Here is an 11,729-nt window from a genome sequence, read left to right on the forward strand (position 1 = left end):
GGCGGCGGCCCTTCCTCCAGGGCGACGGATGCGCGTGAGGTCCATGTCCCCCCCCGCGCGGCCCTCGGATTGGCTGCGAGGACCGTGACGTCACGGCATCGCTGCAGCGATTGCAGGAGCTGGCTCGGTGGGGGGGGCGGGTAGGCCGTCAGGGGGCGGGGCGAGGTGCCAGGTGACCGGGGTTGGTCAGGAACGAAATTGAGGGTCTGGGCGCGTGCGCGCCCTTGGGTTCGTCATTTCCGCGTGGCAACGACACTGGCCCCGTTGCTATGGGCGCCCACAGAGTTCCGGCCCCCGGGGCCGCAGAGAGGCCAGTGCTGGAGCCGAGGCCACTTGATGCGCGGCGTCCCGACCGAGGGAGAGGCCTACGAGAGGAAGAGTGTGGGAGGCGGCCGATAGGCGGGGGAGGACCCCGCCCGAGGCGGGCGCGGGGTCGGGGGTCTGGGGACCGGGCCCGAGAGCAGGCGCCGGCGCCGCGGGCTGAGCGGCCCCCTCGGACAGCGGAGCACGGGCTGGCCGTGTCCAGCGCAGGGCGAACCGCCCTACGGGCCGGGCGTGTCCGGCGCGGGGCAAGCCGGCCCGGTGCTTAGTGGGTCTCGGTGCTAGCGCATACAGTCAGTGCTACGGAGATGATGGAAGAGCGGAAGCGCGGCCCCGGCCAATCTCCCGCAACTGTCAGTAGAATGAAGGGCTCTCCCGAGCCTCCTCTTCGGCGTCACAACAAAACTCAGCGGTCCGTGGTTGTAGGTAAAGTGGCTCCCAAGGGAGGGGACAGAGCTCTGCAACCCCAGAAGTATGGGACGGCAGAGCCCCCGAGGCCCCACAGAGGGCGCCGTCGCGGAAGGAGAGCTCCTCAAGGCCCAGGGGTCCTGGCTCTGGTCTCTGCCTGGTGAGGTTTCTCCTTGGGAACCCCCAGAGGCCACGTGCCTGCTTCAGGGACCAAGGTGCAGGCTGGACCGCCTGGGGCAGAGAGACAAGGATGGACAGAGGCCAGCGTTGCTCTAGAACCCAGTGTCCAAAGTTAGCAGAGTTTGCTTCTTGGGCCAATATCCAAGTTGCCCCTGCGTTCTTTCCCTGATGGAATTTGTTGAGTTCCCAGTATTATACGGAGTTTCTCCACTAGATTGAAAACAGTCTTAATCTTAAGCCTGAAGAAAAATAGGAACAAAAAAATTCTAAGATAATTCTGTCTGGGGTTTGTTGTTTGTTTCGTTTCCCCAAATCAAGAGAAAAACCAAAGATGTCCCTCATTGGCCATCATCAAGGTCTCTACAGATCAGCTACAAACCATACAACCAATAGAACTCCGGGCTGGCTTTGCTGGGTAAAGAAGAAATGGGTAAGAGAAGTGAGGTCCTGGGTCACAGGCAACTCTCTAGCTCCATCCACAGGCCAGCATTTGGAAAGCTTGTGTACTTTTGTATGACAAGGAATAATTGAAAATAAAGTTCTGCGTTTAAAAAGTCAGTGTCAGGGACTTGCCTGATGGTCCAGCAGTTAAGACTCCATGCTCCCAACGCAGGGGGCCTGGGTTGGATCCCTGGTTGGGGAACTAAGATCCTACACACCCCAACTACTGAGCCTGCATGCCGCAACACAGAGCCCGCATGCTGCAACGAAGACCCAGCGCAGCCACAATAAATTAAAAAATAACAAAAAATTAAAAAGTAATAATAATAAAAATTATTTAAAAATAAAGATCGCACACGCTGCAACTAAGACCCAGGGCAGTCAAACAAATAAATAAATACATTTTAAAGTCAGTTTCGTTTAACTTGGCTTAAAAAACAGAAATCTGAAGGTTTAGGTGCTTGCACCGCCCCCCCTTTGATGGAGGGGTTCCTTCCGGGTTCCCTCGTCACAGCGGTGCTGCTCACACTTTCCGGTTTCCAGTGGGCCCACAGAATGTCCGGTCCGCTTGTGTTTGTCACTTAAAGTCTTAGGTGGAAGCCACTAGGCAGGACAGACACCGCTTTCCTAAAGACACTAAGTTAATACAAGGGAATTAGGATGATGCTTTCTACCTGACGTGTTCATGTTTTGTTCTTTTTTTTTTTTTGCGGTACGCGGGCCTCTCACTGTTGCGGCCTCTCCCGTTTCGGAGCACAGGCTCCGGACGTGCAGGCTCAGCGGCCATGGCTCACGGGCCCAGCCGCTCCATGGCATGTGGGATCTTCCCGGACCGGGGCACGAACCCGTGTACCCTGCATCGGCAGGCGGACTCTCAACCACTGCGCCACCAGGGAAGCCCCGTGTTCATGTTTAATTGACAAACGTGGGGTTCTCAGCCGCCCATGCTGCGCTGTTTTGCTGACGGGATTCCCCCAACGTCCCCCCGCCCCACAGGATGTTTTTTTTTCTCTGAAGGAGTCCTCAAGCTTTGAAGACCTGGAGGAGAGACTGCAGAAGTTAAAGGTGCAGGTGGACAGCTTGGCCTCCAGCCTGACCTTGAGCCCAGGGTGAGGGGACACAGCTGCCCCCGAGAGCCCAGGCCCAGTGCAGAGGACTCTGCCCCCAGAGCCTGGGCAGCAGGTGTGGTTCCTGAGTCCCTTGCATCTGGCCAGACCCTTGGGGAGCTGGGGCCTTCCGTCAGGCCCCAGGACTTCCCAGCAGTGAGGCTGCAGCGCCAGCTGCCCAGTGTCTCCCAGGGACAGAAGCCTCTCCACTTGAGTCTGGAGCCCCCCAGCATCACTCTTCGGTCTTGCTCTCCTAGGACAGTTGGGCCTTCAGGGGCTGATCTCTCTCCCTCACCCAGCTGGGGCCCTTCCGCTCCCATTCTCTCTTCAGGCTCCAAAAGGACCTGCTGGTTCCAGTCTCTGGAGCCCCAGTTCATGCGCCCCAGTCCAGCCGAAAGGAAAGCTGCTGGCTCGGCCTGGTCCCCCTGGGCCCGAGCCCCCAGGGCAGGGCCTCCGGCTGCTGGTCCCCACCCTACCCACCGAAGCCCTCTCCTAGGGCCCCTGCAGCCCCTCCCCTCCTGGCTCCAGGGTGAAGAGGCTAGAGGGGAGGGAGCACGGAGCCCTCAGGGCCTCATTTTCCCCGCATTGTGTTTGCTCTTGGCGAGCAGGCGGCTCTCTCCTCCCCCCTGGAGCCGCACCGCACCTCCCCACCAGCTGGACCGACAGGCCCACCCAGCAGAAGGCCAGCACAGCCAGGCCATCCCCAGAGGCACGCGAGGTGGGGGGACCCTCAGCACGGGCTCAGCTGCCTGGCCACCACCCTGAGGACAGGAGACATGCCGTGAGCGTTGGCCTGCCCCTTGAAGGGCTGAGCTGGGACCTCTGCCTCCCCCAGGAGAAGAGCAGGGTCAGCTGCATAGTCTGGACAGACCTTGGGAGCAAGTCGCTCAAGCCCTGTGGCACTGAAGGAGCCCCGGGGTCGTCTGGGAGGGGCTGGGAGTGGCGCCTTTGGGACCGGCCTCCAGTGCCCTCACGTCCAGTAGGGGCTGGCCCTGGCGAAAAAGCAGGACTGGGAGCTGGCCAGAACCCCAGGCCCACAGCAAGTTGAGAAGCTCGTGGCTCTCACCCCCTCCCCTAGTAAGTGCTGTGCACCCCACGTGCGGCACCAGAGCCGGGTGGTTATGGCCTCCGCTCCCGTGGACACTATGGTCAGGGGCTCAGGCAAGCCGCTGGCCACCCACTGCTCTCCCTGTGCTTGTGCACACACCTGGTGGGCACGGGGGCCTGTCCTTCCTGCGAGGCTTTAGTGTCTGTGGCTAGGACGATATAATTGTCATGGGTGCATTCACAGACACTTCTGAAACATAAGCAATGAGTGGCAGGAGTTTTAACTCCTGGTGAGAACATGTCAGTGAACAGGGTTCCCGCCTGCCCCACCCTGCCCCTGCCTGGGAGACCTCAGCCCTCTCCCTTCCCAAGAAGGGCTCCGGCCTGGCCGGCAGCCAGAAGCACAGCCTGCCCTCTCCACCTCCCACCCAAGGACTGGGACCTGGGGGGGAGGGTCTCCCGGGGGCCCCTCCTCACCACACTCACCTCTAGGGGGAGCTATGACTTCCACTGGCATTTTTTTTAATGGATGTTGGAAGAAAATTTTTCATCCCAGAAGAAAAGCACAGACACACAGCTGTCAGCCTCAAGCTTCCTGAGCTGCCCCCTCACCACAGCAGGAGGCTGTGAGGACACACGTCTCACACAGCAGCCCGACACCATTTCTTTCTGTTGCCATGGTAACAGCTGGTGCTCCAGGGAGCTACCAGTGGCTGCACCACCCACTTCTGGACACCCACCTCCAGAGGCCTGATCCAGACCCAGCAGCCATCTGGCCTTCTCACAGACAGCCTTTGTCCATTACCTGGCCCTCGCAGCTTCCTGCCGTCGGGCAAGCCCTGGGCTGCAGGGAAGAGCCCACACGGGATGAGTGTGACATGCAGCCTTGGGGAAATCCTTAGCTTCTCCTCTTCAAGTTAGGAAGCAGCAGCAACCTTCGTGAGTGTGAGAACTGTGCCCGCCCAGCATCACCAGAGGAGCCTCCCTTTGGGGTCCCCTAGAAGCAGCAGGATCCTCCCCTGCCTGGCCCACTCCTGCTGCATGGACCTGGGCTGCCATGTGGATCATAAACTCTTGCACGGCCCTTTCTGACTTTCACGTGCTTCCAGAAGCTCGTAGTTGCCTTAGGAAGTGGCACGTGTAAGTCCCTGCAGGCCTCAGCCTGGGCCCCAGACCCAGAGTGGACCACGGAGCCAGGGCCTGCGAGTCAGGGGATGTAGAGGGAAGGGGTGGAGACCGGGACAAAGCTGTTTCCGGGAGACTGTTTCCAGACGTGACCCAGACTCCACGACCTTTAAGAACTGCCTGGGATGATGCAAGGGCGGCACTTCCGAGACAAGGGCTTCCAGGAGGGGTGTTCCTTGGCCTGGAGGTAGATTTGGGGCTCCTCTCTCTGGGCCTCAGCGTCCAGCAGAGAGGAGGCGAGGCTGGAGCCTCTTCCAGGGGGTGGGGGCATGCGTCTTCCAGCTGCTCTGCCTCGTCTCGGGGTTGGAGGCATGTTTGGGGGGCAGGGGCTCACAGCTCAACTTGTCTTTAGCGTGACTGAGCCACTAGGAAACGCTCCGCCAGCACCTCCTGCTTTTTCTCCTGCCGCCCGCACGGTGCGCTGCAAGCTGGGCTCAGGGGCGCAGCGTGAAAGGGGGTGCCTCTCTGGGTGCCCCGTGGGCTGTGACCCGCGAGCACCCAGGGGATTGGAGTGGGGGATGCAGGCCTCCACAGGGGGAATTCTGCCCATCAGGGATGGATCAGGCCCAGGTCCCAGCAATGCCCTCAGAAACGGGGCCTGCGCTCTCTGAAGAGGAGATGCACAGGGCGGCCGCAGGGGGCACAGTGGCCTGAGTTCCAGCACTGGGAGGGGGAGGCTCCGCCCTTCTCTTCTCCAGCACCAGCCGGGGTACCAACCGTCCTCCACCCACGACGTTTTTTTTTAACTTGCAACCTTTTATGGGGCTGGCGTGTTTTGACAAGGAATACACTATCAGGAGACTGCAGGACTAAGTTTACATCTGATTTACTGTATTTTAAAGCCTGGGGTGTTAGTGGGGAAGAGGCAAAGTGAGCACTGAGTCAGCACAGGCGGAGGAGGAGATGCGGGGTGGGGCTGAGGGAGCGCAGCACTGCCTGCCCTTGGGACTTGCCTGGTGGCCCCAGGATAAGAGCAGTGACAGGAGGTGGGGTCAGAAGGCCCTGCAGAGAATGGCTGGGGTGCAGCACCCAGGGGAACCTTGCTTGTCCGTGCCCCTGCCCAGAGGCCCTCCAGCCAGAAGCAGGGAAAGCTCCCTGCAAGTTCCAGCCTTGGGGTCCCGCAAGAACAAGCTCGCCCGTCTCCAGGGTCCCAAATGCCAAGCTTCTGTCCCATTCCTCCCAAAAGGCGCCATCTGCGTCCCAGTGGCTGTGGCTGGGCCCAGTGGGGTCCTGGGTAGGCAGGAAGGGCCACTGTTCCCAGCAAGCACTTCCCCCAAGCCGGCTGAGCATGCCGGTGAAGACTGTACCTCCAGCCACCCAGCTGCTGACCACACGATCAACTCCCAGCACTTCCCCTCCCCTTTCCCAGACCCTGCGCCCTCCAGGAAGCCTCTGAGGACCTGGCCAGAGCCACCTCCTTCCTTTCCCATCCAGGACCTGAGTGGCTGGAGGGGACTCGGAGCTGCCACGGAGACCAAGCTCCTTCAAACAAATGCTAGCCTTTGCCACCAGAGGGTGTGGCCCTTAATACAAGTGTGAGGTCCGGCCGCCCCGGCGCCCTGTGGTCCTGGGCCCAGAGCCATCTCGGGCCTCACGTTCTCAACGGGACCCTGACTCCTTGTCTATCTCCCCGCTAAATCCTGCCCAAGCTCTGGGCCGGGCAGGGGAGGGAGTCGCGAGGGCACGCGCCGCTGCCAGAGCTGCCGCGGAGGGTCAGGCGAGGCCGCGTCCTGGAGGGCCGACGCCGGAGCAGGGCGCCCTCTTGCGCGGGGGTCCCGCGGGACAAAGGCCGGCCAGCATCCCACCCCTGGGGCAAGACCCACCGAGCTCGGGAGAAGGGCGCCCTCGGGGTGCGCGGGCGCGGCCTGCTCACGGCTCCCGGCCCCCAGCGCCCGGCGACTGGGGCCGCGGGGCGCGGCTGCGCTCGCCGTCGGGCGTGCAGGCCTTGGCCGACAGCGCCCTCTCGCGGCCGGAGCGGAAGGCCGCCGTCACGGTCACCAGGTAGGCGGTGCCCGGCGCCAGGCCCTGCAGCGTGGTGCTGTTCCGGCCCGCGGGCACCTCCAAGATCTGCGCCGCGCCACCCCGCAGGGGCCCGACCTGAACGTGGTAGCCGAGCGCGGCGGCCGGGCCCAGTGCCGGGGCCCAGCTCACGCGCAGGCTGCGCGGCCTGGCGTGCGAGATGACGATGCGCTCCGGCCCGGTCTCCTCTGCGGGGGAAGTGCCTGTGAGCTGGGAGGGGGCCGCGCCGCCCGGCCCCGCGCCCTGCCCGTTCGCGCCGGCACCCCCAGCCCGCCCGGCCCCGCGTCCCGCCTCACCCGGCAGAGTGCGCACCCGCAGGTGCTGTGGCCTCAGGAGCCGCACGTTGGACTCCGGCACCAGCGCCACGTCGTAGTCCGTGTCAGGGTCCAGGCCGGCCCAGGCCCAGCCCGTGGCGTTCCCTGGCAGCTGCTGGCGGCGCGCCGTTCCCGGCTCGGCGCTGGGCGCCAGCTCCAAAAGGTAGTAGCCCGAGTCGGCGGTCAGTAGGGGCGGCCAGGCCAGACGGAAGCCGCTGGACGTGACCTCGGAGGCACGGAGCTGATGCGGCCACATCGCGTCTGCGGGGGGACAGGGCAGAGAACAGAGATGTCTCCTCGCAGCGGACCCTGGGGCACTGACTGTTGACTCCCGGAAGACACCCAGAGGCGGGGAGCAGGGCGCGGGGCGCCAGGCCAGCCCCGGCCACACCCACCAGATGCTAAGGATCCGCAGAAGGACATAAGTGCAGCCAGCCCCCTACTTTGCCCCGTCAGGAGCTTCCCTCCTGGCCTCAGCTCCAGGCTCAAACCAGTGCGGAGGTATAGCAGCCACCTCCCCCCCAGTCCAGTGGCCTGGACAAGGGCCCCTCAAAGGTGGCAGGATCCAAACTGATGTCACGATGTCAGAGAGCAGAGGACCAGCTCCCCATCCAGCCTGAGTCCGGGGTCAGCTCCGCTCCGAACAGTCAAGGAAAACGGGGCCCACGGTACAGCCAAGAGACGGGGAGCCACTGGAGAATGCCCCGAGGTGCAGGAGAGATGTGACAACCCCAGGAGCAGCTGGACCTGGAGTTTCGGGTGCTGCCGGCGTCCAGTCCCCAGGAGAGTGTGTTGGGAGCACTCCAGGGTGGGACCCCCAAACGTGTGTTACTCCTGGGCTTTGATGCCGAGCACCACAGGGCCGTCTGAGTGACGGTGCGGGGGGGTGAAGCTGATAAATGTCGGGACAGGGTTAAGCCCTTCGGGACCCCATGCTGCCTTCTTTAATGCTGGGTGTGCAGCTGCCCGGCTGGCACGTCCCTCGCCCATCCCCCACACTCAGACCCTGCCCCCACTCCCAGGAGCCGCCGCCCTACTGCCTCACTGCCCTGCAGCCTTGGGTTTTTCCTGTCCAGCTGCTTGCCCTTTCTCCTGCTGTCGCCTCCAGGCTCAGCCACAGTGGTTGATCCAGGGGCCACCAGGGCCAGGTGTCCTGGAGTAAATCTTCGGAAGGACACTCTACCTCCCTCCAACCCACAGTTCAACCCCTTCCGGTTTCAGGTGGACGATTAACCACAGGTGGAGACTTGGGAGGACCCTGGGGTCGTTGGCATTTTTCAGTGGCTACAGCCAACCTTGCCAGTGGCCAGGCCCTTCAACACCAGCTCCCTCTCCCACCAGGTTTAGCTGGGTCAGGGCGTTCCACAAGAAACTCGGAGGGGAGCTGCTAGCCCCCACAGCGGGCCCTCCAAGCTCCGGCCTCCTCTCCAGCAATCCCCACAACCGCCTGCAGTGCAGTCCCACTCCAACCCCTCCGCGGCTGCCCTCGCCCCTAGCTCTTGGGGGGCAGTCTCGGCCCTTCCTGACCTGGCCCTCCCCCTCCCTCCAGGCTTGGTGGGCCCCTCTGCAGAGTCTCCAGGCTTGGAACCTCCTACACTTCCTCTCCAGGTAGACACATTCCACCAGATGCAGCACCTGAGTCCCTCAGCCCACACCAAGTCCCCCACTCTCCAGCAGAGAGCCCCACCTGGAGGTGTTTACTCCAGGCTGCCCCTCTGTCCCGCCTCAGCCCAGGTTGGGGGGCACCTGGGGTGAACGGCTGGAGTGTGTCCCTGGAGAAGCCGCGTGTGCACCCCTGTCCCTGCAGCCCTGGCCTCTGCTCCAGGCATGTGAGGTCCTCCTGGAGGCTCACCTGGCCCTCTTCCTGAGTTCCCCGCTGGGGCTCCCCGGGCTCCGCCTCCTCCCACCTACCAAGAATGGAGCCCCTCAGCGCCTGGGTGATGATGTGCAGGTCATCCACATCCACAAAGTGCAGATGCTTCTCAGCGGGGGCCGAGGCGGCGGCCGACAGCTCCAGGAGGTTGCCGCGGCCAGTGCTGACGACGAAGACGGTGACGCCCAGGTCCTTCAGCTCCTGCATGGGGGGCCCCACGGGGTCGCTGGAGCCGCCGTCTGTCACCCACACCAGCACCTTGGGCACCCCCGGCCGGGCCCCCGCCGCCTTGGCAAACAGCTGCTCCTTGGCATATGCCAGCGCCAGGCCAGTGTTGGTGTCACCCATGCGCTGGGCTGCAGCGCGTATGGCGTCCTGGATGGCCGAGCCTGAGCTGTGCTGGCCGAAGGGGAACTCGGTGTGCGGCCGACTGCCCACGTGCACCAGGCTGGCACGCAGGGCCCCAGGGCCCAGGGGCAGCAGGGCCGCCAGCCGCCCCAAAAACTCCCGAACTCGGGAAAACTCATAATGAGACACGCTGGCCGAGCTGTCCAACAGAAACAGCAGGTCCCCCTGGGGGGCAGATGCCGGGGGGCCTGGGGGAGAGGGAAGGGTTCAGCCCCAGGTGGTGGCCCCCAGACAGCCGCACACCCAGGTCAGAACCCCCAGGGCCTGAGCCTTCCCTAAGCTGGCGCTTGCCCTCACCCAAGAAAGCCCTGAAAGCTGCTCAGCCACACCCCAAACGTCCTGGGGTGGCACCCGGGGGAGAGGGGCCCTAAGCCAAGAGGGGTCCACACTCTCAGCAGTTTCAACTCTGCATCCTGGCCGCATGCCTGGGGCACCCCCTGGGCTCCTGTCTTGTCTGCAAAGGAGAGCTGACCCCTCCAAGCCCCCACACCCTCCCTGTCTTCAGCAGACTCTGCGCAGGCTGGACCCAGCCCAGCCCCCAGGAGTGGTGGGTGGATGGGTCTGGGCCACCAGGGCCTGGCTTTCAAGAAGCAGCCTACACCGCTCAGCCTCCAGGTAAAGCAACCGGTGGGGCGTGCGGTGGGGGCACAGAGGCAGCTGGGGAGACTGGGGACAGAGGTGGAGGCGTGTGGGGGGCAGAGGTGGAGGCATGGGGGGAACAGAGCGCTGACTGCAGCCCCTCCCACAGCCCGGAGTCCTGGTTGGAGTCCTGACCCCACTTACAGATGATGTCACCCCTCCCCTGGCCCCCATCCTCTGCTCCACCTGGACCCAGGAAGCAGGTTACCTGCTGCAGCAGCCCGAGGGCCCTATATGCCCCTCCAAGGCCTCCCCCTTCCTCCCGGCACCCCGGGGGGCAGATGGGGCCCTTCGCCACTGTGTCATGAGCAGACAGCGGCCTGGGGTGTCTCGGTTCTGGTCCCGGCCTTGCGGCCTCAGTTTCCCCCAACCCAGTGGGGCGACGCCAACCCTCTCACCATCCCTCTATTAATGGTCACTCCAAGGAAAGGGAAACTGAGGCAGGGACAAGCCTCCCCGACAGGTCCCTCCCCCTCCCCGTCCAGGCCCCAAGATCCCGCGGAGTTGCCGGCAGGGCCCGCGCCGCAGGTGGGTGTGGTCCCCTGCCAGCTGCCCCCGCCCTACAGCCGCGGAAGGAGAGCGTGGCTCGGTGCGGACATGGTGGGGGGGGCGGGGCGCTGGGACCTGAGTCCGGCCTGGCCGCCCGCCGCACTCACCACGCTCCGCGCCGCTCCGCGCCAGCCGCAGGCTCAGGGCCAGGCCGAGCACCGTCCAGGGCAGCATCGCGCGCGACGGGACGGCCACGCTCTGCCTCCGCTCGTGGCTCGCTCGCTCCTGAGCTGCGCGGCGCGCGGCCGAGCGGGTCGGACCCGGGCCCCGCCCCCGGAGCCCGCCCCCGGGAGCCCCCGCCCACCGCGGCCCCGCCCCGAGGTCCCGCCCTGGCGCGCGCGCTACCCCGCGTGCGGAGGAGCACCGGCTCCGGGGAGGCGCGCGCACAAAGGGCCCAAACGTGCGGCGACACGCGGCACTCACCGGGATGCCGCCGAGGCACACGCGGGCGGCACGCACACACAGACGCTGCGGTCTCCCTTTCCGGCTGTAAGGCCTTGGAGTCAGCCCTGTCCCCTACCCCCTGCCCCCAGCCCCCAGCCAGGAGCCGAGCAGGGAGCCACCAAGCTGGGTCATCCCTAGGCCCGCTGCCCTTGGCTCCGCAGTGTTGGGAGTCCCTGAAGCCAAGCCCAAGAGAGCCCCAGGGGGTATGAGAGTGTGTGGGTGACACCAAAAACAACGTCCCCCCAACAAGTCCCAGGCTCTGGCCACAGAGACTGGGGAGGGACAGGTGTATGGGAGCTGTGACATGTTCCTCCAAGGAATGACCAACAGAGATTAGGAGGGTGGAACTTAGAAAGGAGACAGGGCGTCGGGAGAGGAAAGAAGCCTGAGACCTTCAAGGGGAGCTTCCGGGGGGACACCTCACCTGGCTTCTTAGAGGAAGAGGCATAGGAGCTGAGGATGGCTGGTTCAGACCTGTCCAGTGTGATCATGCTGGGCATACCGCTGTCCCCATGGGCCCTGCCCAATGAGGGGCCCAGGGCTGAGGCCAAACTCCAGGACTGAGGACAGAACCCCCCAAGCAGCCCACTGGGGAAACCCTCCACTGTGACCAGGAGGCGCGCATCTGGGATCCTGGCTAGACCAGAGCAGAGGTGGTTGGCTGCAGGGGACATCCTGAGGGACACTCAGTGCCCCCAGGGCAGATTCCTTGCCCTTAGGCAAGATGGGGCAGTGTCCCGTGGGCAGGAGTGAGGTCCAGGAGAGCCCTGCCCCCCTCCCTCCTAAGATGCCTTC

At 64.2% G+C, this 11,729-nt stretch overlaps 1 protein-coding gene across 4 annotated transcripts; it reads right to left on the reverse strand.

Moving 5' to 3' along the window:
* Nucleotides 1–1,655: 1,655 nt before the first annotated feature.
* On the reverse strand, nucleotides 1,656–10,772 carry VWA1 (von Willebrand factor A domain containing 1). 4 transcript variants are annotated; one of them, XM_073797563.1, is made up of 4 exons: nucleotides 10,598–10,767; nucleotides 8,933–9,490; nucleotides 7,004–7,282; nucleotides 1,656–1,986 (listed from the first exon to the last, which is right to left on the reverse strand). In XM_073797563.1, exons 1-4 carry the CDS (start codon nucleotides 10,662–10,664, stop codon nucleotides 1,940–1,942), a joined length of 951 nt encoding a protein of 316 aa, XP_073653664.1. In that variant the 5' UTR covers nucleotides 10,665–10,767; the 3' UTR covers nucleotides 1,656–1,939. The 4 variants fall into 4 exon arrangements, 3 of the variants coding, with proteins under 3 accessions (XP_073653664.1, XP_033701254.1, XP_033701263.1); XM_033845363.2 differs by lacking the exon at nucleotides 1,656–1,986 and adding an exon at nucleotides 5,499–6,895 and having other exon boundaries at nucleotides 10,598–10,766; XM_033845372.2 differs by lacking the exon at nucleotides 1,656–1,986 and adding an exon at nucleotides 6,697–6,895 and having other exon boundaries at nucleotides 7,020–7,282.
* Between the last annotated feature and the right edge of the window lie 957 nt (nucleotides 10,773–11,729).

This window comes from Tursiops truncatus, chromosome 1 (assembly GCF_011762595.2).
Source record: "Tursiops truncatus isolate mTurTru1 chromosome 1, mTurTru1.mat.Y, whole genome shotgun sequence".
Classification (NCBI taxonomy): domain Eukaryota; kingdom Metazoa; phylum Chordata; class Mammalia; order Artiodactyla; family Delphinidae; genus Tursiops; species Tursiops truncatus.